Below are 26,622 nucleotides of genomic sequence, written 5' to 3'. Positions count from 1 at the left end.
TTCGTGCTTCGTTTTCCTTACCTGGGGATGTCTTCCCTCTCCTGTTTGGTCTTACCCTTTGCATTAAAAAATTTAAAAATTCAAGCTACTAGTCAGCAGCATTTATATTTTAATGAAGTGGAGAGAGTGCTGGGCTTAACAAGTCAGGCCCATGGGACCTGCCCACCAGGTGACTTTGATTAGGAATGGAGGTGATACAGGTGAATTCAGAATGCCCATCAAGGCCAAGGGCACATCAGATGAGGCTAGGCATCCCATGGGAAGGGGCTGGGGAGGCAGAGAGCTGTCTGCTACGACCCGACCCCCACCCTCCACCCCGGGAGGATGCACCTGTCTCCCCACCCCACCCCCCACTTAGGGACCTCAGCTCAGCATACCTTGCTCACCAGCCATCTCCCTTTCCCAGGTGGGCCTTGACCCAGGATGGCTGAGCCCCGCCAGGAGTTCACTGTGATGGAAGATTCTGATCTCTCCTCCCAGGGGGGCTACACCCTCCTGCAAGACCAAGACGGGGACGTGGACCACGGCCTGAAAGGTGAGTACACAGCCGTGCACATCCAGGGGCCCGGCACGAGCTCTGGGAAAGGCTGGCTGGAGGCGTGCCCATGGAGATTTTAAAAGGAATTTTAAGTACTTCTGCTGGCTTGTCAGCGGAGAGTGAAGCCTCTTAAAGGGCCAAGAGAACTCAAAACGTGAGGCTCTTGGAGAATGCACCTTTCCAAAGGAGAGTTTGACACGTGGGCGGACCACAGCATGACACAGATTCCGGGGCTTGTCAGTCTGAGGCTGGAGCCTTTAGCCACATCGATTCACCTTTAAACCGGCCACACATATTAGCAAGCAGAGCCCTCGGCTTGGGACATTATTTGCGTGTCCTCTTTACGAGCCTGTCTGGGCCCTATTTCAGCAAGAGCCGGTCCGCTCTGGGATCCCCGCCGTTCCTACCCTGACAGACTACATCCTCAAACCTCCAAATACTCTCCAGTACAGTCTTTGGGCCACATTGTCTGCCAAACACATGTCTTTCATGGCACCGACCACGGAGCCTGGGGAGGCCCGTCGGAGAACACTGTGCCCTCTCTCCGGCTTCAGATGCTGTGCTCTGCGTCCCCGCCAGCAGCTCCAAGCGGCCCCCATGTAAGGATTCCGTCCCTGTCCTCCAGACCCATTTCTAAGGAGACAAAATAGCAAACAGCCTGCTGTTTGTTCTCTGTTCATGCTGAGAAGGATAAAAACACTTTGCAGCCTGTGTATGGGGTAGCGGCCTAAGTGACGGAGCTCCGAGGTGGAAGGGGTCCCCTCGGGGTACCTCTGTCCAGGAAGGTTCCTTGCAGGACATGGGGTCACCAGGATGTCCCCTGGGTTGGGAAGCCTGAGGAGCCATAATTCCTACTTGTAGGACTTCCTGTAGGCCTGGTTCCAAAGACGACATCCGTCTCTCTGTTTAAGCAGAGGATGTTAAGAGTCAGAGGAACCCAGGGATCGGACGGGTAGGCTCCCGGCAGGAGGAGGTGAAGGAAGAGAGGGTACACTGTCCTGGGGAGCTCAGAGGCTGCCCCCCTGGCCTTCTTGGGGCCTCCTGAGCCCAGGTACTGGGGGGAGGGGTGGGGGGAAATATCCATGCCAGCCAAGTGTCCCAGGGGGCCACAACTGCCCTCCAGATGTCAGGCTCCAAATGGTGGCAAAAAAAAAAAAAATGTGTGATTTGACGTCTCGCAGTCCATACCCCAGCTCTGGCCGGAGCTGCTAAGGTGCGGCTCCCACTGGGGGCAATGAGGAAAATCTGCTTTCTCCTTTCAGTCCTGCTGGCTCCCTTCCTCCCTTTGACCCCACTGTCTCCTCCTCTCTTTCTCTTCCCACCTTGTGTTTTCTTCTCCTGCGGTCTCACCCATGCCCCCCCCCCCATAGCCGCTTCCCCTTTTCTGTCCCTACCCTGACCCCAGGCGTGTAGAATGAGAGGGGTGGTGACCCCCAGGACCTCCATCCCAAAGGCAACCTCGCTTTCACCCCACAGCCCTCCCTGGCTGAGGCAGCTTTCGGGGGAAGCCAGAGTTTGCCTTGTTCTCTGACCCCCTGACCTCCTGCCTGGGGCCCTAAGAGCTCCTTCCATCTGAGGACCTGAGCCCACACATCCCCACACAAGTCTGTGCTGTGTCAGGATGACCATCCCTGACTCCACACTCAAAGAGTCACGATTTGGGTGACAAAGTCTGTGAACCCCCTGCTTATAAGGGAATGTCCTTGAAATGGTAATTTGGGCATTTTTGTAGAACTCTAGGATTGCAAAGGCCTTCATCACCAATGTCTTGGGCAATGCTCATCATAAGTGCTGAGGGCAGGTGTTACTTCCCCTGGTTGACAGATGACAGGCAGAGCTCCCTCCCCAAGTCACAGGCTGCTCAGTCACTCAGCCAGGTCCCCTGGGAATCCCTCACGGGTAGAATCCAACTTAGAATCACCAGGTACTGAATTCTGTCCCATGAATTGCCCCAGTGACCCTCTATTTAGAGTAGGCTGGTTTAAATATTAAATTTAAAATAGATACAATGTTGCAAAGAATGTACCATAATAATGTGGGATGTTAATAATTGGGGAAGCTGAATGTGGGGTATAGTCTCTGGAGTTTGCTATTTTTCTGTAAATCTACAACTGTTCTCAAATAGAAATTTCATTTAAAAAAAATCTGGGAGAAAAAGTGATTTTTACCATTCCTGCTTTTTTGGAAGGGAAATGAAATTCAATTTGTAAAGTTAGAACAAGTTTACCAAGTTCTTTTGTGTCTCAGAGTTATCTAAAGTATGCTTTCTAAAACCACTCAATTCTTTAATATAAAACATGATCAGAAGATCTATGCTAAAACATTTCATAAATATATATATATATATATATATATGCAAAATTTAAGTTGCTAACCTTTTTGTCGCTGATGTGAAAGGAAAACATTTGTAGATGGTTTGCTTACTGAAAGAGTATACTTCCCAAGAAATCAAGTGATACTTAGGAGATTTCCATAGTTCTTATCAAATTTATTCTTGCTTCTAAGAATTTAGAATGAGTTATTTTTATACGGGGAGTAAGCATGACTTGGCCGAAGATGTCACTTGACTAGCAACATCTTAGATAAGTGACAGACTATTTTGAATAATAACAAGAAACCACGTATCAAATACTAGAACCAAGAGTATTTACGTGGAGGCTCCCAGCTGGACAAGGACTCCATAAGGCCAAGAGCTGCCGGGCGGGGGAGGGGACGGGTTTAACTGATAGAATCAGGCACTCTAAGGAATTAAAAGGTGTTCCTGGATTAACTTCTTAGACCTTCCAGATAAGACATTCGAAGGAGGCTTCTTCCTCCTTTTTTCCCTCTCTCCAAGAAATTTAACAAGACACAGGCAAATGGTGAGGCTGGCAGGCTTGGGACCCAGCTGGGGAAGGGCTGTCCCGGGGACCAGCATGCTTGGGCCTGAGCTCGCACAGTCAAGGCTGGTTAGTAATGACCAGACCTGGCAGACAGTAAGCAGATGCTCCCTCACCATTTGTCCAAAGCCTTCTTAAGGTAGTTGGCGGGCTTTTGCCAGCCCTGGGGCCAGGCTTCTCTGTCTGTGCTGGAAATTTGTTTAGGATGAGCCCTTCTTTTGGCGGGATGGTCGCCCCCAGGGCTGGGTACCCAGTGTTGGCATTTTAGCAAAGGGTGTCTGGTCTCACACTGGGGTTGAACATGACTTGCCTTTTCTCATTTGGGGTTACTTCTTCGTGCCCCAACCAATGCCCCCAGACCCTGGCCTGAAACGGTCTCCAAGGCTGCCCCCACCACAGGTGGAGTGGCTTTCCTGGAGCCCACCAGAGCCTCCTTGGCTCCGGATTCTGCAAGGACAGTTGTCTCGTACGTAACCATGGCTGACATTTCAGGTGTGACTCCGGTCCTGTCGGTCTGTCCTTGGAGATCTTTCTATGGAAGAAGCTGAGTCAAGTCCAGACTCACGGCCAGAAGTCCAGTTAGAAGGCGTAATGTCTGCCCTGAGCTCATTCCTTTTAAGAGGAAGGAGTTGGATCTGAATGTTTTTCCAGGCATCTACTTGTCATCGGCGAGTGGTAGTGATCTCCCAGACCCCTCTCCGTCAGGAAAGATGCAGCAGTGGTTTATTTGCGGCTTGGCTTGGTAGTATCGGCCGCCCTTTTGTTAATAGAAGAGCCCTTGCCTCCTTTGAAACTGCCAGCTGATTAAAAGGCAGTTTCTCTTCTCGCCCAGGAACGAGCCTCTTTGCCTGATGACCCTGGTATGGGAACACAGTTGTGTTGGGGCCGGGGTGGGATCGGTGACTGTATCATGTGGCCGCCTCCCGGATATCGGGGTTCCACGCTAGGGGATTTTCAGGTCTGAAAGACCCCGCTCCCCATTTCCTCCTGAAGCCGAAAGGAGGGGTGGGGAGAGGCCGCCGTCCTGAGCGGCTCGTTGTGTATGTTCCAGAGTCTCCCCTGCAGACCCCCGCTGAGGATGGATCTGAGGAACCAGGCTCTGAAACCTCGGATGCTAAGAGCACACCAACGGCCGAAGGTGGGCCCTCCTCTCCCTGCTGCATTCAGACAGCCGCCCCCTGCCTCCAGCCTGCGCTTAGCCATGCTTTCAGCCCCGCGTGCCGCCTTCCCGGCTGCGTCTTCTGCCGCCTGTCCCTCTGGCTGAGAGTCATGCTTGTTCCATGCTTTGCAGGATGGGCTCGGGCCCCGGAATGTGACAGGAGCCAAGCCCTGCTTTGATCCCTTGCTGACCAGGGCGAGGTTTGGGCACCTTCGTCGTGTGGGTGCTTTGAGGTGGCCGCATTTGCAGAGGCTAGGATCTGCGGCAAAGTGGGGCCTGAGCACGGCTCCACAAAGCCCCTGTTCCATGTCGATATTCTCCTGCACTCCTCCAGAAGCCCCCACCCGCTTTATCTTCTTTCAGGAGCCACCAGGTCCCAGAGCAGCCGTTGGGCTGAAGAAGGGGCCAGCTCAGTGCACCTCTCCAAGCTCACACGTTGGGCCTGGTATGGTTTAGTTTCCTTCATTTCTTCGGCTCTGGGCTTGGTCCGGGCCTCTAGAGCTTGGCCAGGTTGTTCGTTCCGGCACATCTCCTACCCTATCCTCTCTAGACTTTTGGTGTCCAGGTTATTATAAAGCTCCTCATGTATTTCCTGAAGAGCTCCTTGGTCCTGATATTGACCACCTGCTCTTGCTTCCCATCTATGTCCATCAAGACTGCATTTGATTTCAGATCATGGAAAACCCAACTAGCTGCAGCACGGATCTGAAGAGGCTTCTGTGTCTCACGTAATAAGATGTCTGGAGGGCAGCAGGTCCCCAGGGTGATCAGTGCTCTTCTGTCTTTATCTGCTGCCATCCTGAACAGTTGGATTGTTGCTTCATGGTGACCAGATGGCTGCTGCACCTCCAAGCATCACCTCTGCTTTCACAGCAAGAAGAAAGTTGCCAAGCAAAGTGGCCAAAAGGGCCCTGAAACTAAACGTTTTTCCTTTTTTATTAGGAAAGCAAGAGTTCTGTGACAAGTCCCAGCTGGCTGACCCCCACTTATGTCTCATTGGCCAGAGTTCATGGATGCCCCTGGCTATAAGCAGGAGGCTGGAACACGGAGCATTTTGTTTTCTGACTCACTAGTTGCAGAAATCAAGGGAGAGGGGCATTGAGGATGGCTTTTGAGTAACCAGTGGATGGCATCTGCCCTTCCATCTCTCCATACATCCCCCAGGAGGCCTCTCAGCACTTCTCCTGGCCCTACCCATGGCTTTGGAGGCTGTCACAGGATGAAAGCCTGGCCCAGCATCTCCCAAGTGTCCAAGTGTCCACTTTTGAATGAATTCAGAAAGCGACTGCCAAGTGCCTGCCGACTGCTTGGCATAAGGGTGCGTCTGTCGGGGAGAAAGTGGGTGAGGCCCTTCCCCTGTGATGTTCAGCCTAGTGAGGAAAATACCCATGCCTAGTGCTCATTGCTCTTCTTCTTAGGGCCAGTGATGCAAGACATTTCCCGCTGATCTTGTTAGGACAGTTTTGCAAGTTGCTACCGCCCTGTGAAGGCCCTCAAAGCTTAACACCAGACTTCATGGCAGCCTCCCAAATCATGGTTTTCAGTGCTCCCGTCAACATTATTCTGGAAGAATCTTCCAGCCAAGTCTCGCTGCACTCTGGATGCTGTACATGTGTGGGCCCCAAGAGCTTCCATTCCCACCCCACGGGGAAGGGGACCCTGCGGGCGGTGGGTTTTGCCAGGCTGCTCTGTCTTCTCCCGAGACGGCCATAATTAAAACGGGTTCCATTTGACTAACTGACTCAGACTCTTGGAAAGCTTTCAAAGCTGACAACTCCTTCTGTCTGCCTGAAACAGCCTTCGGGTGTGCTAGGGCGGTGCTCAGAGAGGACTGCGGATTTGGTAGTGTTCACTCTGAGAAGAGGCTGACAGCCGTTCCTGGTGGTGGGTTTTTACCTCTGGCCTCTGCTCTGAAGGTGGACCATTTGTTGTCAAGGACTGCTGTCAAGCACCGAACTCTGGACAGGACCCGCCTGTCCATTGCCCCCACCTGCCAGGGTTGTCTGTGCTTCCAACCATCAGTCATGGGCTCAGGGGACAGGGGGCTTGGAGCTGGGAGCAAATTTGCTGCTCACCTGGCAATGACACTCCCATTTCACAGATGAGGAAACTGAGACCCAGAGGGCAAAGGTCTTGCTCCAAGCCTCACAGCGATGATCTGCTATTCAGCATGCCTTCTTTCAAAGCTCCTGGGCCCACCCCCAGCAGTCTCTCTCACTGCAGTGTTGACATGGGGGCTGTGCCCTACAGACGGCCTGGGCATCTCATGAGCCGGGGCCACCGAGCAGGGTACGAATGTGCTTCCTTCGAAGACATCAGGCTCTGGGCCCTGCTTTGTGGTGTTGCTTTTTTGCATGCCGCTGAGTCCCCCTCCGCCTCCCCGTCCCTGCCCGCTCCCACACTAGAAGTAAGGTGAGGGCTGGGCCTGGCTCCTCCCAGCCCCCCTTAAGGAGACTCTCGGTTTGCAGACGTGACAGCGCCCTTAGTGGATGAGGGAGCCCCCAGCCAGCAGGCGGCCGCTCAGCCCCACACGGAGATCCCAGAAGGAGCCACAGGTGAGGGTGACCCCCGTGGCCGGGCGCCCGGCTGCCCTGCATGGAGGAGGGGCGCGAACAGCGGTGATGCTCTCCCCGAGCGAGGCAGCCACGTGGGTGGATGCCGGGGTCTGGGGTTCTTGGGTCATTCCGAGCTTGGTGCCTTGATACCCTGTTGCTTCCATGGCTGCCTGCCGGCCTCTCAACGGACCGAGGCCCTTCTGGAGGCCCTTCCAGCTTCTCTACTCCCGTCTCAGCCCACACATCAGCGCAAAGCTCTTGGCCAGGTCCTCTGAGGCAGGCCGAGGGGGCAGATTCTGCCTTCTTCAACCCCCAAGCTCAGCCCCGCCTCCTGCTGGGACTCTGCCCAGTGACAAAGTCATCTCCTAGTGGGCAGTTTACCGCCAGGCCCCCCCCCCCCCCCCCCCCAGCGCGTGGCAGGTTCTCAATGGGACAGACCCTAAGGAGTTCAGCAATGGGATCTAGCACCCATTTCTAGGACTGTCGCTTCAAACGTGTTTGCACAGAACAGGCGTGACCAGACTCTCCTGTCTACGCAGATGATGGGAGTAGCTCAGTCAGGGCGCCAACCAGAGCTAGTGAGATGACCCCAGGGCCGCCAGGGGTCCTCCGAGCTGCCCGTGCCCTTAGGAAGTGGCGCGCTAAGCCCAGAGTGCTTGCTGGCATCCCCTTCTCATCCTCCTCTTTGGGTTTCCGTAAAGACTCAGCGGTTAGCTGGCGAGTTGGGGGTTCCTCAGCAGGGCAGGCTGGAGAGTGCTGGACAGGATTTCACCAGCGGTGGAGAGAGTGGGCAAACGTCCCCAGGCGGGAGTCTCCTTTCCTTCCTGACGACAGTGCTCATGGCAGCCACTTGGGAAACTGCAGCCTTTTCTTGGGGCTCCTTTTGTGGAGAGCACCACCCCCCACCATGCAGAGGTCACCGCCCCCCCCCCAAGCTCATCAAAGTAGTTTCTGCTTTGGGAGTTGGTCTTTTGAAATGGAGAGAGGCGGGGCCTCATCCCAGCAGAGGTGGCGTGGAGGCCGTGGAATGACTCATGGACTGAGATGTTGGATAACCCGATTTTTGTCTTCCCCGTCCCAATGCAACTGACTCAGTGGGGGAGCCCTTCTCCTCCCAGTGTGAAAACTGTAGCCTGCTCTTGACTTCGTCCTCTCGCCTCGGTAACCGAAAGTACTCTCGTCTCCTCAGTGGCAAAACGCAGTCTGCAAGTGCTGCGCGGCATGCCCGGTCCGATGCAGTAGCCCAAGCTCATTCGGGATTGCAGCCCTCCCTTCTGGGCCTGGGGAGGCGGGGGAGGCGGGAAGCAGGAAAATTCTTCCCAGATTGGCACTACTGGGAATCAGCTTCACAGGCTCTGCTGTGTTTAAAGTTGGCTCTTTCTCTCGTGGGCACCCGTTTGGAGCACTTCCAGCCCCTGTATCCCTGTTATCCCTCCGCAGGCCCCTCCCCCTGCACTGGCTTCCAGCAGACACTTCTCTCTCCTCGGCCCCTTGGAATCTGAAGATCCACCCAGCCTTACTGTGCCAAGGCTGGCTTCCATTGGTGGGCTACCAGCGACAGTCCGAGGCACCTCCAGCAACTGCTGCCCCGGCCTGTATCAGGTCTGTGGGAGACACACATTCTTTGCCCAAGCAAACCTGGGGTGTGTTGACTAACCTCATGGGCTGAAGCCACGCCCCTTCACTCTACCCCCAAATCAGGGCCAGCCCATCTCTCCTGGTTTTCCCAGGCGGGATTCTGACAGCAGTCCGCCATGTCTCTAACCCCAGGGGACACACACCAAGTATCTGAGTGGTGCCTTGAAATTATTTCAATAATTTCAAGCCCCATAGCTGTCCTCCACACTCCCAAGCCCCGCTTTCCACCTTCTGCATCCTCAATGAGGTAGAGAGATTTCAGAGTTGGGGAGCTTGTTTCCAGCTCTTGTGTTGGATGCCCTGTACCCTAGTTTAGTCCTTGCTTGGGCGTGTCACAGTTGCTTGCTGTATCTTGGCGCACTGATGAAATTTCTCCTTGGAGGTCCTTTTGGGGGTGTGGTGTGGCCACCCCACTGCAGGAACCCCTGCCTTGTTGGGATGGGAGCCCCTGCTTCTGGGGGCTTCAGAGAGAGAGTGATGGCCCAGCCACCATCCCGCATCCAACCTGCCCCCTTTGGTTTCTCTGGGGACCCCCTTGCTGGGAACTGGGAGGGGGGAACCTCAGAGTTACCAGCAGCTTTTAATTTCTGACATGCGCCCAGGCCAAGATAGTCAACCCTGCACTGGCCTGTGAGTGCAGCGACTTCCCAGTGCCCCAGCGGTCCATGCCCACGTGTCCCCTCATAGTCTCAGTCTCCAGGACTCCATGCCACTCAGCTGGACTTGCTGTCAGTCCAAGACTTTCTATCATGGCCTCGTCAGAAACTCAGACCACATCTGTGCTTGGAGCGGCCTCTCCTGGACGGTTGGCTGGTTGTTGACATGGAGCTGTCACCATCTGACATCGTGGGTGGCACAGTGCTGGCTGGTGGGGGCCCAGAGGGTGGTCATGTTCATGGCCTGGCAGATGGGGAGCCCACTGCCAGCCCCCTCTATCCGCCCGGCAGCTGTTCTGGGACGGCCTGTGGGCTAGGTATTTGTAAGGTCACTGAGCAGCTGTCCAGGGACCCTGAGAATCGTCCTTTTCCCTCATCCATGCTTTCTAGGGTGGGCCCAGGCTGGTCACTTGGCATTTCTGTCGTAGGTGTGAAATCTTAAACATCACAGGGCTGGGAGGAACGACTGGTCGCCGCCCAGCCGGCCACTCGTAGACATCTCTTCGGGGTGGTGGCTTTTTCTGTCCGTGTCCGATGGGGCACGGGTGTTCTTCTGGGGCCATGAGGCAAGCGCGCGTCAACATATGGCCAAGTTGCTTTATAGACCCTTTCTTCAGGACACTGGTATCCATTGTCCAGAGCAAAGTCCTAGTTCTTCATGGTACAGAAATTGGCATTGCTGTAAAGCGTACTGATTTGGGGGCTGTCGGAGATGTTGTCTCCCTGAGCAGGAGCCCAGGACATCCTCAAAGCTGCTCTCTGGCACCGCTGACCTCCCTCTAAGCAGGGGCCCCTACTCCTAGCATGTGGTTAGAGGTGTTTGCCCCGTCATTTGGAGACAAGAAACCAAACAGCTCTGGGGCGCCTCCCATATGCCGGGCACTCAGCCAAACCTATTCACTCAAGTTCTCGTATTAACCATCACTTCCGGTGTACGAGACAAGCCGGTGTCATCACCTAGGGGTCTAGATGAGCACATGGGCTCAGAGAGGTTAAGGAAATGGTGGTGCCTGGTTGTGAACCCCAGTCTGACTCTATGGCCCTAGATAATTAGTGCTTCCTTGTACCCTCAGCGCCTCTGGAGCCCTGCCTGGGGCTGGGAGTGCACCTGCGGCTCAGACCTGGTTCCGGGGTCAAAGGCTGAGCGCAAACTGGCTCTCTGACCTCACCCCTCCTGTGTGAGTGGGGCACTCGGGCCCCTGCGCCCTGCGGAGAAGGTGTTTCCTGCAGGATCATGGTCATGTAGAAGGGGTGTGGGTGCGGTGGGGTTCACTAAGTGCTTTCATCCACATCCACATCCCCAGCAATAATGTTTGTGAAGAGCCAGAGGGGCCGCCCCCTTGGTACCTCATAAGATGTGCCTTTCCTGAATGTTCTTGGAAAAATCCCAGAAAATGCAAAGAGCTTTGTTTCCAGCAAACAGTAACTATCTTTGCTTCTATCTTCTTCATTTGCTGACCATAAAACAGCTGAGGAAGCAGGCATTGGAGACACGCCCAACCTGGAGGACCAAGCGGCTGGACACGTAACTCAAGGTCAGTGGGCTAGAATCGCCGACCGGGCGTGGGGGTTGGAGAGGGGAGACAGAAGCACTCCCAGGGGCTCCACCCTGTAAAGACAGTCCGCCGGGCCCGACTTCATGAGGCCAGACTTCTAGGAGTAGGCGCTCATCGAGGTTGGGCTAATTAGATAGAGAAAGAGCTCTAGTCCCTTTTTTACCCCCTTAACACAATTTCTGGGTGATTCCTAAGCTGTTTAGTGGGAAGTCAATAATGTCCCAACAGAAACACAGAAATGCAGGACAGGAGATTTCCTCTGCAGGCTGCCCTCTGGCCTGTCCGGGGAGCAGGGCCTCAGCCGTATCCTCACCCAGCAAATTCTTTTCAACTTTCTCCTGGGCAACCTCAGACCTTATTGTGAGGCTCTCTTCTCAGAGGCCCAAACTGCCGTGTTCAAGGAAGCCAACTTTCTGTGAGCATTTAGCACACGTGTTTTAAGAACTTAATTTTATAAATCCTAAAGATTCCTTAATCTCCGGAAATGGAGACCTCTGATAGAAAGGAAGACCTTTAGGTTTGTTTTCTATCACTCGCCGCGTCAATGAACTCGACAGTGTACTGTATCACGAGGAAGTTTCTAGAATGCCAAAGAGCTAGGAAGACCCTGTTCTCTCCAGAAAGTGATGTGGGATTTGTCCAACATTTAGTGCTGCTGCTGGGGCCCGCTGACTTTAGGAGGACCCTGGTCCCAAAGAAAGGTCTCGATGAGGGTGTTTTGAAGTTTAACTCCACATGAGAGGAGTCTGTGCCCCACAGCGGGCTGACGTGCTCAACTCACGTGGCACAGAGAGGCGTGTTTTCATTTTTAGGCTTACAAAGAGCTTCAAAAAATATTAGAAGGGATAATGAATGTAAGGGGGAGCCCTAGCCTGTGCGTTACAAACAGACCCTGCCTCCTCTTTCTTTAAGGTCATGGTTTTCAACTTAGGTAAAATGAACGGCTTTTCTAACCTCTGGAGATGATCATTTATTTCCACAGAAAGAAGTGATTTGAGTTTTTACCCTACAATTTTTTTTTTAAGATTTTATTTATTTATTTGACAGAGAGAGAGAGAGAGCATAAGCAGGGGGAGTGGCAGGCAGAGGGAGAGGGAGAAGCAGGCTTTGTGCCAAGCAGGGAACCTGATGCGGGACTTGATCCCAGGACCCCAGGCTCATGACCTGAGCTGAAGGCAGATGCTTAACAACTGAGCCACCTAGGTGCTGCTTCCTACACATTTTTACTACAGGCTATGTGTTTCTGCCCTTATGACATATTCCATGCAATGAAAAGATCAGGCCAATGTCTTTATCTTTGTGCTCACTGACTTCTTCCATTTTTCCGTCAGTGGCTTAGAATCACGTAGATACAAAGATGAACACCAGATAGACACTGGCTGTGGGAAGTGGGCACCAAACCCGTGAAACATGGAGATTTCTACCTCTGCTCCCAAGACCAGCACCTCTTGCCTTGATGCGAATTGCTGGTCCATACTGACAAGGCCTCTGCCCTCCGATGAACCCATATGAAGCCTGGACACATGATCCACAAACACATCTTATTTCCCAAAGACCTGTCATCTGTTTTCAGATTTAGGAAGAGCCACATAACGATAGCCCTGTTACTCGATCTTGAAGTTTCTGCGGCAGAAGGCAGCCTGTGTTCTTGAAGAACCTAAGATAGACAAGGCTGCTTCAGGGTGGCACCCAGGGAGCTGAGTGTCAGGAGTAGGAAGGCCTTACCCCTGTCCTGCTCACAGCAGGGGACACCTTTTGTCTGTGTCACGAGGACCCGGGCCTCCTGAGGGCGAGGTGAGGGGACTGTTTATCCAGAGTCCAGAGGCCTTCCCTTTGGTGGGCCACATACTGTTTACCTCAGACCATGCCCCCCTGCCCCCCGCTCCCAGATGACTGTGGTGTTTACTACTTAGGAGCACCTCAGAGCGCCGAGGAGCCGCACGGACTCTTCTCCCAGCCTGGCTCCAGCCTCCGGAAGTCTATGCATGAAGTTAGGTTTAGTCAAACTCACACACACACACACTGTCCATCAAATACTGATGACTTTTCAAGGTGTGTTTACCGTTTACATTTGGGGCCTTTGTCTCTTTTGTCATGAGGGTCGTTCACAGTCTTCCGGTATATCAGTACAGTCACATCCTGACCACGAGCAATTTCTAGAAAGCTCTGGGAGAAAAGCTCTTTCCAGGGAGACCTGGCCCACCACGGAGGTGTAGACAAGCATCTACTGTGTGCGCAGCCTCTGGCCTGTCAAGCTGGTTGGTTGACGAGGCGTCGTGGCCTTGAGACACGTGCTCCGATTATCTGTCCTTCCCTCTGTTTTTCCTGGGGACCGACGGACGGCCCCAGTAAGGTGCCCGTAGACCCCGTGGAAAGCAGAAATGAGCCTGTCTTCCTGACACCAGTTTGCTTGTGTCATGCACATTCCCTTGCCTCTCTTCCCTGAGCTCCTTCAGTACCCTGAATCTTTGGGGTCCTGCGCTGGAGTTGTATGGGTTCTTCTGTGGAGACTAGATGCGAGGTACAGAGGTTGGGAATTCAAACAAACAAACAAACAAAAAACAACAGAGGATGTGGGTTAGGAGTACCAGAGAGTGTGACTCTTGTCCTTAATATGCGCTCAGGGCTCACGGGAATGCCGCCCGCACGGGCCAAAGAGTGAAGGGTGCCCTCCGCCAAGTGCTAGTCGTGGGATGGGCTGAAAACTGGTCTCATTGACAATAGTAACAACAGCAGCAGCTTTGCCACGCAGAACCCTTTCCCGCCACAGCAGCCAGCCTCGCCTTATAGATGCAAAAGTCCCCTCCGTGATCCACAACCTGGATAATCTGTTTATAGGAACCTTGTGGCCGGTCTGTTTGCAAAGACTCGAGCCCTGGTGGTGGTGAATTTGGGCATTTTCCAAATCGTAAGGCAGGCAAAAAGGGGAAGCAGAGAGAGGGAGAGAAAAGGGTATCCTCACCGCCCCCAAGCCAGGGCCTAGCTAGAGGCCAGAATCCTCAGGAAGCTCAGGGTCCCTGGAGAGAGGGAGCCGCTTCTGTAGCCTACAGAGCTCTCATTCTGAGCAATGGAAAGCAACAAGGATGAGCCCAGGGTGCGCGCTCCTCTTTCTTTTCCGGCTGGGCTTGTGATGCTGTTTAAATGTCCTTTTCTTATTTCAAGAGTGCGTGCTCTCTCTTAAACAATTAACGCATCCTTGCCAACCTTTTGCCACCGCCGCCTCTTCAGACCCAGAGGAGTTGAGAGTTCCAGGCCAGCCGAGAGAGGTACCTGAGAGGCCCCCAGCCAACGGGCTTAGCTCTCAGGATCAGCCTGAACACGGCAGAGAAGCTTCTGGGGTCTCTGTGCTGCCTCTGGGGGAGAAACAGCCAGAGGCCCCTGCCCTGGTGGTCCCCTGCCATTCCCAGCATCGCCCCATCTGCGAACCATCTTCTCCAACAGGAGGCCCACAGGAGCCCCACCAGGAGTGGGGACCCAAACCAGGGGCTGGGGTCGAGGGGGGTCTGGCCTTTCCAAAGCCCACCTCCCCTGGATGTCTCCAGATGGAGTCTGGGGGTGTCAAGGCTGTCCAGGAGAGCCGCCCTGGGGAGCCAGGGCACCGTGGAGGTGAGGCCGCCGACCCAGGCACTCTGGGTCTGACGGGCCAACGTGTGGCCTACACATCTGGGGCTCTCATCGAGCCTGATGGCCCCAGGAAGTCCACATGCCAGCCTTCGGAGACAGAACCTGAGGACACAGAGGCCAGTCGCCATGGCTTGGAGCCGCTGGAGCACCAGCTTGTGGGAGACCTGCACAAGGAGGGGCCCCCTCTGAAGGGGGACCATGGCAAAGAGAGGCAGAGGGACAAGGACGTCGACGAAGACCGCGATGTGGACGAGTCCTCGCCCCAGGACTCCCCTCCCTCCCAGGTGTCCCCAGGTCTTCAGAGCTCCCCGACCCGAGGCAGGCCACCCCCCCACCCCGCAGTTTCCAGAGGAGCCACTGGCTTCCCCAGTTTCCCAGCCGAGGGTGCCATCCGCCTCCCTGTCGATTTCCTCTCCAACGTCTCCACAGAGATCAAGGCCTCAGAGCCCCACGGGTCCATCGCGGGGCCCACGCTGGAAGGGCAGGACACGCCCCCCGAGTTCACCTTCCACGTGGAAATCAAAGCCAACATGCAGAAGGAACAGGGACAGGCAGAGCTGGATTTGGAAGGGACTGCCCTCCCAGGGCCCCCCGGAGAGGAGCAAGAACCCCAGGGCCCTTCTGGGGGAGAGGACACAAAAAAGACTGACCTTCCAGAACCCTCTGGAAAGCAGCCAGCCACTGTTCTGCCAGGGAAGCCCATCAGCCGGGTCCCTCAACTCAAAGGTCTGTGTCTTGAGCCCCTTCGTTCCTCCCTGGCGACCTCGTGTGGCACCTGAGCTGCGGGCACTGCCACTGAGCTTCCGGCCGCTCCTTGACTCCTGCTGCTTCCGAGGTTCCCCGGGAGCGTCACTGAAGCCGCCCCGCCGGACACTGCTGCTCACCCTCCCACAGCCGCCTCCTGCCCTCAGGCTCCGGTAGCACGTGCTCCTCTCATGCTTGCCCGCTGCATGTCACCAACACCCCACCCAGCGCTGTCCACCCTGTCCATTTCTCTGGCCCCCCAGAGGATCCATGATGGTCCATCAGCCCACAGGTAGCTGGTGTGCTGCCCTCCACAGAGCGGATAACAGCTGGTCTGCTTTTGAGGGCTGATTATGGGCCCTACAGTCATTGTCCAGAACCCTCCTGACCCTTCCAAGAGGGTGTAATTAGCCCCACTTTGCACCCGAGGAAGCAGGCTCAGAGAGATAAACTCACTGGCTGAAGGTCACCAGGTAGTAAGTGACAGAGCCCCATTCAGAATCCAGGTGGGTCTGCTCTGAAAGTCACACTCTTCCCTGTTCAGCACAGTGCCTTCTGGAAGGTTCTGAAGGGTGCCCTCCACGCCCAGAGACACAAAGGGCATGAGCCTGCCGTCTGCTGCTCTTGTCCATGGACAACACATCACATGCGGCAGATGACACAGACACAAGCATTTAGGGATAGCCCAGAGCCCAAGCTAAGCCTTTGGCCCAACAGCCCCCCACCCCGTCTGCCCTGTCTTGCAGCAGGGGAGACAACGAGCAAAAACAAAACGTTCCTGTCTGAATCTTCTCTTCCTCCCTTGGAGGAGCCTGGGAACCCCTGTGCTGGGATGGCAGGGACCTCGGGAGCACAGCAGCCCTTCGGGAGCTGGGGAGGTGGTAGGGGAGGTTTCCCCGTGTTGGCATCTCTGTCAGGAAGACAAGGAGGCCAGCGGAGGCCTCGGGTGCATTCATACATTTAGGACATCTAGTGTGTTGGAATTATTCGCAGGGCTCAGAAATCCCTCACTTGAGTGGCCAATTGCAAACATCTGTTACAGTGTTGTGAGATTTTACTTTCAAGAGAACTTTGAAATGTATGTAAAGGAACTTTATGTATAAAATTAAGGCCCTGAAAAATTCCTGTACTCTCCTATTTTAAAATATCCTAAATTCCAAAATAGTAGGAGACAAATAACTGTGACTTGGCAAATTATAATAGTGTTTCCTGAAGTGGTGTTTTATTGCATACTGGCTATTGATAGATGTGTCCAGGGGAAAAGGAGTTCTGTGGTCCAATAAGTTTGGAAAAAAAAACAGGCAAAGCGAAGTTACGCAAGGTTTGCTGCAGCAGGACTTGTCAGAGCCTTTAATATTCTAATGCACATTATGACCCTCTGAGAAAGACACAGAGGACAGATTTCCCAAATTTACTTGACCTGACCTGCTAACATCTCCCAGAAGAGGACTTGTTCAGGAGTACCCAATCTGGGAAATGTGTATCTAGCAGATGCTTCTGTTGTGACGTGGAGGGTGATGGTTGATTTGAGCAAAAGACGTGAATCGGGTCCACCTGGGGCTCTTATTAAAATGCATATTCGGAGGCCCCAGCTTGAGCATACAGAGTCTCGGATGGGCCCAGGGATCTGTGTTTTCTCAACCTGTCCTAGTGGTTCTGCTGTGTGGGACTGTGTGACAGTGACTGGGCTAGACCATCAATCCGGGTCACTCCAGAAATCCAGTCTCCGGCAGCCAGCAGAAAGCTCCAGGAGACCCCACTGACCTCTCAGCAGGGAGAGTATGGTACTGAGACCAAGGACGAAAGTCTATAATCAGTCTACAATCAGCAAAGAATGTCACCAGAAGGGAAGGATGAGTGCCTTTTCTAGATACGAAAGTTGCCAGCGGTTTGATCCTAAATTCCAGAGATGACCTGTAAAATGTTTGACGATAACTAGTCTGTAGCTTATTTGGGGAATCGACAAGGATTAATCCCCGTGGGAGGGCCCGTAGATGGCGAGAAGACCCTTCCCGGCTGGTCAGGGGTGGACCAGGCTTGTCGAGGGCAGGGCTGCTGGGGCTGGAGACCCTAGCCACCCTCCCCCCAGCCATTAGTGAGGGACAAACTGCAGGAAGACAATTCATCACCCTGACCCTTGGCGGACAGCACAAGTAAGGGATCCTGCAGGGGTTTGGAGCATAGCTGAGCTGCCGCGACTGTGCCCGAGGGTCTCCAAATGCCCCTCCTTGGAGTGGGGTTGGTGCCCCCTGGGAGAGGCAGACCCTGGAAGAGACAAGGAAGGAGCCTATGAGAGGTGAGGTCTGCACTGTCTGCCTTCCCTGATCGCCCCTGTCACCCGCGTGTGCCTGGAAGAGTTTCCACTGCGTCCCCTCTGCATGTCCCCACCCTTGGCCAGCCTGCTGCCCCCTCTTGTCAGGGTGCGCCAAGCAATGACCCCAGTGTGCTGTGTGGATACTAACAAGGAGAGACAGATTCAAGGGGGAAAAAGTCCACAGGGTTTCCACCCAGCCCAGCTGAGCAGCACACACTGTACCTTTCCCGGGAAATCAGCGCAACCGCATCCAGGTCTTTCCAGGAGCTCTAGAAACAGGTGTAACATACAATCTCATTTTATGTCTTATCAGCTCGCATGGTCAGTAAAAGCAAAGATGGGACTGGACCCGAGGACAAAAAAGCCAAGGTAAGCTGACAAAAACCACAAAACTCTGCCAGCGTCAAGTTTATCAAGAAGCCATGCTTATCTGAATTTTTATATGTAACACGTGGGGAGCCTCTGTCACCGAAGGATGACTGTCATTTAAAAAATGCTTTGTGTTTTCATGCAAACTGTTAAAATTCCAGCATTTATCTACTTTGATGCTTATGCCAGGGAAGGGCGGTCAGCAGGTGAATGAATTCATGCTCCTCTAACTGCAATTCCGTTAGCGTCGTTGAAATAAGACGTTCATCGTAAACAAAGATACACTTGAATTTTCTGCAATAAAGTTTGAATTTTGCACATCTTAAACTTGCCACTGCAGATCCAGGCTCAGTGAGATGTATATACACATACATACTTAAGGTGTAGAGAAAATACCATTTATTCAGGTGGCTGAGAGAACATTGATCAAGGAAGTGACCTCTAACCTAAGGTGGAGGGTTCTGGGAAAGCCCTAGAAGAGGGGACCTACGAGGCAGATGGGGAAGGAAATGTGAAGGAGAGTTGCTGAGGCAGCACTGGGAACAGCATTCCGAGGAGTAGGAACAGCACAGCAAAGCCCAGACACGTGAAGAGATGATACATGTTCTGAGAATTCTAGGCAGGTGGGTTGGTTGCTGTGGAGCTCCAGGTGGTGCTGGTGTACAGTGGGAAGGACAGTAGGGGAGGGAAAGCGGATACACGCCTCAAATGCTCAGTGGACGAGTGGGCAGCAGTGCGGTAGACGCCATCTTGAAATCTTGCCAAGGCGCCAGTTTGACACAAGCTTTAGTCAGACGTCAAAAACCAACCTGAGGTATGGTGAATGGAGCCCCTGCTCCCACCAAAAGTGCCTCCAGAACGGTGCGGGCTTTCTCAGTGCTTGCTGTCAGCTGTAGTTTCCTCCCGTAATGATTGTGCCTCCTCGAAAATTCTCCTGTAACTGCACAGTAGAGTTTCCTCAGAGGAAAATCCCTCTGTGGCGCTAGATGAAGACCTATTTTTTGTAAAGGCATCTAAAATTTCCGATATAAATCCTGCCCGGAACATCTGGGTCTGAATCCATCCCAGAGCCCTGGTGGGGTCCTCAGAGGGTAGCTCTAGGAGTTAGGGAGCATGTGTGGTGCCTCCCCTCTAGGAGGTCAGGGTTTGCCATCATAAGACCTGGTGAGGCAGCCCAACGGTCCTGCGTGGACCTGGGCAGCTGGGCCCTAGGGACGTGAAGCCATGGCAAGAGCTGCTGCTGGCCAGTCGTGCCCCACGTCAGGGGAGGCCCAGCCTCAGGCATGCATGTATTCCGTTCATTCATTCGTGTGCACACGTGGGAACAACATCCCTGCCCTGGACATCGAATGATCTGGTCTTGCATGACCCCGGGCCAGGTAGGGAGTGCCGCCACCAGAAGGGGGCCTGTGCACCAGGGAGAGGAGGGGTACCCACCCCCGACTTTTATCATCACCAGTTCCAAGACCTCAGCCTGGGTCCGTCCCTTCACACCTTTCCCCACCCCCTGGGCCCTCCTCCTTCCCACACGGGGCCCCCATCATTTTGGTGGGGTATCTGAGGACAATGAGAAAACAAACCCAAGGTCCTTGCTTGGTAGCTAGCTCTGAGTCCCTCTTGGAAACACCTCTGGACTAGGCCTCTCGGTCTTAGGCCTGAAGGTGTGACCCCCTTCCTCCTCCTCCCAACACACCCCCTCCACCAGGGCCAGTTAGGACAGACCATGAGTCCCAACCACCGTCCATCACTTACCCTCTCCTCGAGGGGGCAGCTCCGTCTCTGAGGCCATCCAGCCCCATACCCTCTTGTTGGGCTACCTCACCCAGGCTCTTTCATGAGGTAGAATGTGTTCAAGACTGAACATTGGCCAGATTAGGATTTAACAGGTAGTGTGAAAGGTTAGTTTTGTTTGAGACTTTAATCAGAAAGTGTGTGCGTGTGTGTTGTGTGTGTGTGCGTGTGCACATGTAACCTGAGGTATAAGGCAGAATCGTTAAGACTTGGGATAGGCAAAATCCTGATGTTAGCAAGTGTGAGACTCTCGATGTGGCAGAAGAAGGCCAAGGGCTAGCAGGCCGGCATGAGTTCCTCAGCTGCACTTTAGCAGAAAGTGGGGCCCTGCTGACCTATGACACCCTGAGGATGTTTTCTTGAAAAACATCCTAAGAATCCTATGCTTTGGCAATCTCCATGAGCTCTTTGGGCGTGAAACACCTTTAAACCAGTAGTCTCCAAAGTGGCAGGGGTGCAGCACGAGAAGATCTAATGGGCCGAAGAACATTCTAGAACTTCTATTTTTTTTGCCCCACCTCTCTTTTAAAAAGACCTGCCATACGTAAGTTTTATGAGGTACATGGTGTGTTGGCATCGTAGCATGTGTGTTTAACTGATAAATTACTACCAGGATGTTAAGAGCGTGTAGCCACTTTCGGTCCTTGGGGATCAGAAGGACGGATGAGGGTACACAATCCAGACCGTTTGGAGATCACTGCTTTAAACCATTGCCTGCCTTGTTTATTTTTAGTTGCTGTCCTTTTTCAGTTTGTTCCCCTCCCCCATGTGCTGACTTTTATTTTGATTTTATTTATGTTTGTGTTTAAGACATCCACACCTTCCTCTGCTAAAACCCCGAAACCTAGGCCTTGCCTTAGCCCCAAACGCCCCACTCCTGGTAGCTCAGACCCTTTGATCAAACCCTCCAGCCCTGCTGTGTGCCCAGAGTCATCTTCCTCTCCTAAACACGTCTCTTCTGTCACACCCCGAACTGGCAGTTCTGGAGCAAAGGAGATGAAAGTCAAGGTAAGGAAACCACCTTTGAAAAGAATCAGGCTGCTCTAGTATGGTTTTCAGATGGATGCTGTTTTTAGCCACAGAGACCTTCCTTCAGAGAAACTCTTACCTAGAAGCACCACGTAGAGCAGTGAGCTTTCTGGTAAACCGGGACAAGGGGGAGGGCGTGGCACTATTCTTTAAAAAAATTATTTATTTATTTTTTTTTTCCCAGCTGACCTTAGTCCCCTGTAGCACCTGACAGGGCCCAGTTCTGAATAAATAAATAAATAAATAAATAAGTCACTGCCCTAACTGGGAGTGCTTCTAGAGCGCCCCCTTGTAGGTTGGGTACAGGGCCACCACACAGAGCCTGTCCTGCAAGGGCTCTCCTGGCCCCACCTTGAACCATCCTGTGATCTTTGGTGAATGTCAGTTTCTTTTTTGAGTCTGTGTTATGTGTCAAGGTCAAACCCAGTGACTGTTCCCAGTCAATAGACAGCTTGCGCATCGGCTCTTGACCGTTGGGCAGTTTGCTAATTGGCACCAGTGTTCACCCTGCCAAGGGCTCTTAGGGTGCTCAGGAGTCACGGAATCCTAAGGGTTGTTTGGGACAGAACAGAAGAATGACCTAGCTCTGTTGGTACCCGAGGTCAGGTTCATCAGTGTCCCTCAGGGGCCTCTGGTGAAACCAACCTCAATGAGTCTAGTGAATCCCTGTGGAGGGTCGGAGAATGGCTGTCCACACGGGAATGTCCCGCCCGCCCATGAGCCCTGGGCCAGTGATGAGCCTGTTCGTCCTTCTAAGCTCTGTGACCTTTTTATAAAACACAACAGCACCCCTCCTGCGGAAAGCTCACCTGCGCTCTTCTTCCAGGAGCACTCGGAGGTCAGGGCGCTGGGCGCCTGGGTGGAGCTGGGGGTTCGTGCGCCCGCAAACCCCTAACATCAAGGAAGACATTTGTGGCATCTAGCAGGGAAAGGGTCACCCCAGTCTTAGCCTCGTTTTGAGTCAAGGAGGTTGAGTGGGGCTCGCATGGACTGCAGGTGAGTTACCTTTCCCAGACGTGAACACCACGATACCATGCTTCGGTTGACAGGGGGCGGATGGTAAGACCGGAACGAAGATCGCCACCCCGCGGGGAGCGGCCCCTCCAGGCCAGAAGGGCCAGGCCAACGCCACCAGGATCCCAGCGAAAACCACGCCCTCCCCAAAGACCCCTCCAGGTACTGGTAAGAAAAATGTTCTCGGACACTAGGTCAGGGGCAGCTGTCGGTGGGTGCTGTTCCCTGGCGGTGGGTCACTGCCGGTCACGGACGGGCACACAGACACCTGCAGCTCACTGAGGACCTGAGCGCTCATTTTCTTTCTAAGACTTTGGACAGTTTTCCAAGGTCAATATTGAATCCCCACTTTTGAGCAATGACGAAATCAAGGCCTTAAAAGTGTGCACGTATAAGTCTAAACAACTCACTTCAAGCACGAGGAGAATGCAGGCGTGGGACTAACTAAGCGGCAGGAGAGGGGGTGCTCTGAGTTTCTCTGACCCCCAAGCCTGGGGGGCCCCCGTGTGGCGGCTCTGTGTCTCTGGAAACAGAGCAGCAGCCCAGTTGGGTCCCCATGGGTGTCCTCACACCAGCTGTGGCCCCTGCTCCGCTGGACTTGCTGGAGTGGGCCCTTTGGCAGCCCCAAGCCCTTGGCTGGGCACCTGTGTGCTCCCCTATCCCCCAGTGGTCCTGAAAGTCAAGTTGAGTTAGTTCTGAGTCCTGAGCAGCCTTCCGTGGAGCAAATCTGCTCCCGGCGGCCCTAGAAAGAACAGTTGCCCTCTTTGGGTTTGGGAGACAGCCTGGCCGAGACAGCCTGGCTGAGACAGCCCGGCCGAGCTCCTCTCCCTCCACCTCCCCAGGGGCGCTGTCCTGGGGGACAGGAACTCAGGGCATCTGGCCTGCCTTGGCTTTGGGGAGGTGCCCGGGAGTCTGAGGACTTTGCAGGGGCCTAGAGAAGCCGGCACTGGCTTGGGGGTCTCTCTGCTGGGCGGGGCCCCTGGGGGACAGCTCAGAGCCCTCTATCTTATCTGCATGCGGTGATGTTTGCCTCCTTTGCCCTGGGGTGCTTCCTGCAGGGGTGCTCAGCTCACCAAAACCCACTGGGTGGCTTGTTCCTGTTCATGCGGCATAAGGCTAATTCACAGAATCGGGATTGGATTTTACACGCGACTCTCATCCTGCTTTTCTTCCCTTGGCATCAAGCCTGTTGACTCACACAACTCACAGCACTGGGAACAAGAATGTGCCTTTCTCTTTGGGTCTTACCTGCATTTGGGTGGCGGCTTGCGGTGAGGGCTGACCTCTGTGGGCCACCTCGACCTGTGTCCTGCCACCCGGAGGGGTCGGGACCCCTGTTCCCCGAACACACTCCCTGCCTCCCTCGCCTCTGCTCCGCCGCCTGGCTGGCGCCCGCAGCATGATTAACGATTTCACGGAGGCCCCGTTTAAGCTTGGTTATAATGAGGCTCCCTGTGGATTTTTCTTTTTAAGCTACCAAGCAAGTGCAGAGAAAACCACCCCCTGCGGGGGCCAAATCCGAGCGAGGTAATTCAGGGGCTGCTTCTCCCCGTGGGCGCTCGCTGTTCGTGCGTGGCTGTCCGTTGGCCTAGGTTTTGAGAGCGGAGACGACCTGCTTCTTGAACCTGAACGTGGAATCCTCCGAATTCCTGCTCCGCGTTTTGTGGCTTAAGCAGATGCATTGTTCTGACGGACCTTTCTGTACACGCGCGTTCTCAGGAGCCTGGGCCGAGGCTCGGGGAGCAGGGGGCAGGAAGCACGGACGTGTGAAGTTCCCACTGGCATTTATTAATGAGGGCGGTGAGCGCTGCCCTCTGTGCTGGATGCTTGCCCTCAGGTCAGCTCTGTGGGCTGTGGCCACTCTCCCCACGGTCCAGATGAGGATGCAGCCTTAAGAGGCTGAGGGACTCGTCCAGGGTCAGTCTTGCCATTAAGTGGCACAGAAGGGATTTGCAGTCACCCCCCAAGTGACAGTGGTCAGCCTTTGTGCCTGGAGGCAGGAGCAGGGGTGTGGGGGTGTTGAGCCTGGGGCGGAGGCCTTGTCCATCATTTCTCCGATGTGGAAAGGGAGGAAAAGCTTGGTTTGTCCTGTTGCCACGGAGCTTGATGACCTTAGGGTCAGACGTGGAAACTCTAAAAATGGCAGGACTTCCCCTTCCTCCTGATGAGAGAAATTGGCTTTTCGCTGCTGCCGGGCACTTCCAGCCAAGAGCTGCCCTTCTCCAGGGTGGGGTCTGCAGGTCCCGGTTTGGGACACATGGTTCCCGGGGCAGGGGCTGAGTCTTGGGGAAAGAGCAGCCCCAGCAGCTTCCTCGCAGTGGGGAAAGGTGCATGGACCACCGTGCATCGGCGTAGGGGGCAGGGAGTTCTTGGAGAGGGCAGGGCAGGTGGCACAAGGTGGCCTGGCTTGTCGGGAGAGCTGAGGACAGGTGCACACAGGGCAGGCGTCCTGTTCTGGAGCCCACATACTGCAGAGGGGTTGGGGAGGTTGTGCAGGGCCTGCTGGGAAAGGGGCCTGGAACTTGCCGAAAGGGTCTAATAGAGCCAGACAAGGGTGGCCCCTGGTCCTGTCACCATGTCACTAGAGTTTTTCAGAGCACATCTGCATGCATCCGTGCCAGGCCTCCCTCCCCGTGGGCTTGGTCGTTATTCCCACGTTCCAGCTGGGGCGCATAAGCTCAGAGAGCGAAGGTGATTTTTCTGAGACCACACAGCTAGCTGGACCTAGTCTCTTGACGCCAGGGCCATGGCGCAGAGCTGGTCCCCTCTGGAAAGGGTACCCAGCGGTCCTTGGTGACGGTTTCCCCCCTGGGAGACAGGGAGTCTCTGTCCTGACGAGACAAGGCCTGGAAGAAGAGATACATCTCTAGAAATGAGGTCAAGTGCAGCCTCCTACTGGCTCAGTGGAACCTCCCACCTGGTTCCCACCTGCCTAACCAGCCCTGGGTCTGGGCGTGGGTCCCCCCCCGCCCCCGGGACAGGCAGCCCCCAGAGTCTTTTCTTCCTTCCTGCCCTGCCCCAAGTGCTGGCCTCACCACCTCCTGTCTCTCCAGGTGAATCGGGGAAATCCGGGGATCGTAGCGGCTACAGCAGCCCTGGCTCCCCAGGCACTCCTGGCAGCCGCTCCCGCACCCCGTCCCTGCCAACCCCGCCCACCCGGGAGCCCAAGAAGGTGGCTGTGGTCCGCACGCCACCCAAGTCGCCGTCTTCGGCCAAGAGCCGCCTGCAGACCGCCCCCGTCCCCATGCCAGACCTGAAGAATGTCAAATCCAAGATTGGCTCCACGGAAAACCTGAAACACCAGCCAGGCGGCGGGAAGGTAAGGGCACGCGGGCAGGGGCTGGCCCCATGACGCCGCGGCAGAGGCGGGCAGTGACCCTGCCCACACCTGTCCCCTCACACCCCGGTCCCTCCTGGATCTCTTCAAGGAAAGTCAGCTCTGGCTCAGTTCTGTGTTGGGTGTTGGGGTCACCACCACACTGTGAGTGCCCTGCTCAGGGGACAGAAAGCACTGGTTCTTTCCTTCCCTGTGTGAGCCCCTGCTGATCGGACAGTCCCTCTGATGATGAGGTTGGGTGTGTCTCTGTGACCCGGGGGCACCCACAGAGGTTCCCCATCCTGTCTCGTGTTTAGAACATGACACGACCAACCTGTAGGTGAGTCTCTCTGGTGTTCGTTGGACATTTCTCTAGGTTAACATTCTCTCTAATCCTCAATTCTGGGGGAATCTGGGGTGCCCTTTTGAACAACTGGTTCTTTGGGGGCACATGGGCACTCATGAAATCTTTGGTTTCCTTAATGGTGGAGAAATGTGAACTTCCAAAGGCCTAAGGTGGCGGGAGGTGGCGACTGACCTGGACCCCCTCCTTCTCCTCTTGTCCCCCCCCCCCCCCCCCCCCCCGTTGTAGAAGCTTGGTCGAAGCTTCCCAAGGCTGACATAGAGAAGACCACAGCTCATATAACAGAAGTGTATTTGCTCACTGCTCTGGAGGCCAGAAGGCCAAGATCAGGGTATCGGCAGGGCTGTTTTTTTGTTGTTGTTGGGTTTTTTTTGAGGTCCCTCTGCTCGGCGTGTAGATGGCAGCCTTCTTGTGTCTCACGGGGGCTTTTCTCTGGGTGCCTCTCTGTCCTAGCCTCCCCTTCCAAAAGGACCCTGTCATACTGGATGGAGGCCCAGCTTGTGAAAGGCCCGATCTCCAAATGCGGTCCCATTCTGAGGCATTGGGAGTTAAGACATCAGCATATGAATTTGGGGGGACACAGTGCAACCCTAAACAGCCTGCTCCCCACCCTGTACTGGTGGTTGGGGGTGGGGAAGGGAGAAGAGATGGCTTGTGTGCGGGGGACCAGGACTCAACTGTTGAGGCGCTGATGTGTTGGGCCTCCCGGACTCGGGCCGTCTGGGCACCCGTGATCCTCCTGCTGTGCTGGGGGAACGTCATAGAACCCAGAGCCAGCATTTCCCTTTCCAGTCAGAGCCACTCGTCTCCCCCCCACAGCGGGGACCGTTGGCACTATGGATGTCCCTCTGGGCTGGGGCCTGGGTCACCATGAAGGGCTTTCTGTCTATGTTGGTGCCTTAACCGAAACCCTGAGCTCTGCTCCCTGCGGAGCCTCAGGGCCTCCCCTCAGCCTTCTCCATCCTTGGGGTCCCGAAGAGTCCTGCCCCGCTGGGAGGTCTGGGTGCCTCTCCGGGTAGAGCCCCAGGGCTCATGGCCACTGGTCTGTGGTCCCCGGGGTTGGCGCTAGACCCATG

The 26,622-nt window shown here is 54.7% G+C and overlaps 1 protein-coding gene across 12 annotated transcripts in view; it reads left to right on the top strand.

Annotated features, from left to right (window-relative positions):
* Nucleotides 1-26,622, top strand: part of MAPT (microtubule associated protein tau) — a 95,932-nt gene that overhangs the window by 54,321 nt on the left and 14,989 nt on the right. For 2 of the 12 annotated variants that reach the window (XM_059379295.1, XM_059379292.1), the window contains exons 2-9: nucleotides 407-535; nucleotides 4,469-4,555; nucleotides 7,045-7,131; nucleotides 10,895-10,960; nucleotides 17,977-18,032; nucleotides 20,634-20,831; nucleotides 21,902-22,034; nucleotides 24,920-25,185. In XM_059379295.1, coding sequence (XP_059235278.1) covers nucleotides 424-535; nucleotides 4,469-4,555; nucleotides 7,045-7,131; nucleotides 10,895-10,960; nucleotides 17,977-18,032; nucleotides 20,634-20,831; nucleotides 21,902-22,034; nucleotides 24,920-25,185 — 1,005 coding nt within the window. In that variant the 5' untranslated portion in view covers nucleotides 407-423. The remainder of the gene's footprint in view (nucleotides 1-406; nucleotides 536-4,468; nucleotides 4,556-7,044; nucleotides 7,132-10,894; nucleotides 10,961-17,976; nucleotides 18,033-20,633; nucleotides 20,832-21,901; nucleotides 22,035-24,919; nucleotides 25,186-26,622) is intronic. The other 10 variants (XM_059379299.1, XM_059379297.1, XM_059379302.1 and 7 more) reach the window with 7 other exon arrangements.

The sequence above is a fragment of the Mustela nigripes genome, chromosome 16 (assembly GCF_022355385.1).
Source record: "Mustela nigripes isolate SB6536 chromosome 16, MUSNIG.SB6536, whole genome shotgun sequence".
Classification (NCBI taxonomy): domain Eukaryota; kingdom Metazoa; phylum Chordata; class Mammalia; order Carnivora; family Mustelidae; genus Mustela; species Mustela nigripes.
The sequence above is the reverse complement of the archived record's forward strand: the minus strand, read 5'-3'. Positions and strand labels throughout refer to the sequence as shown.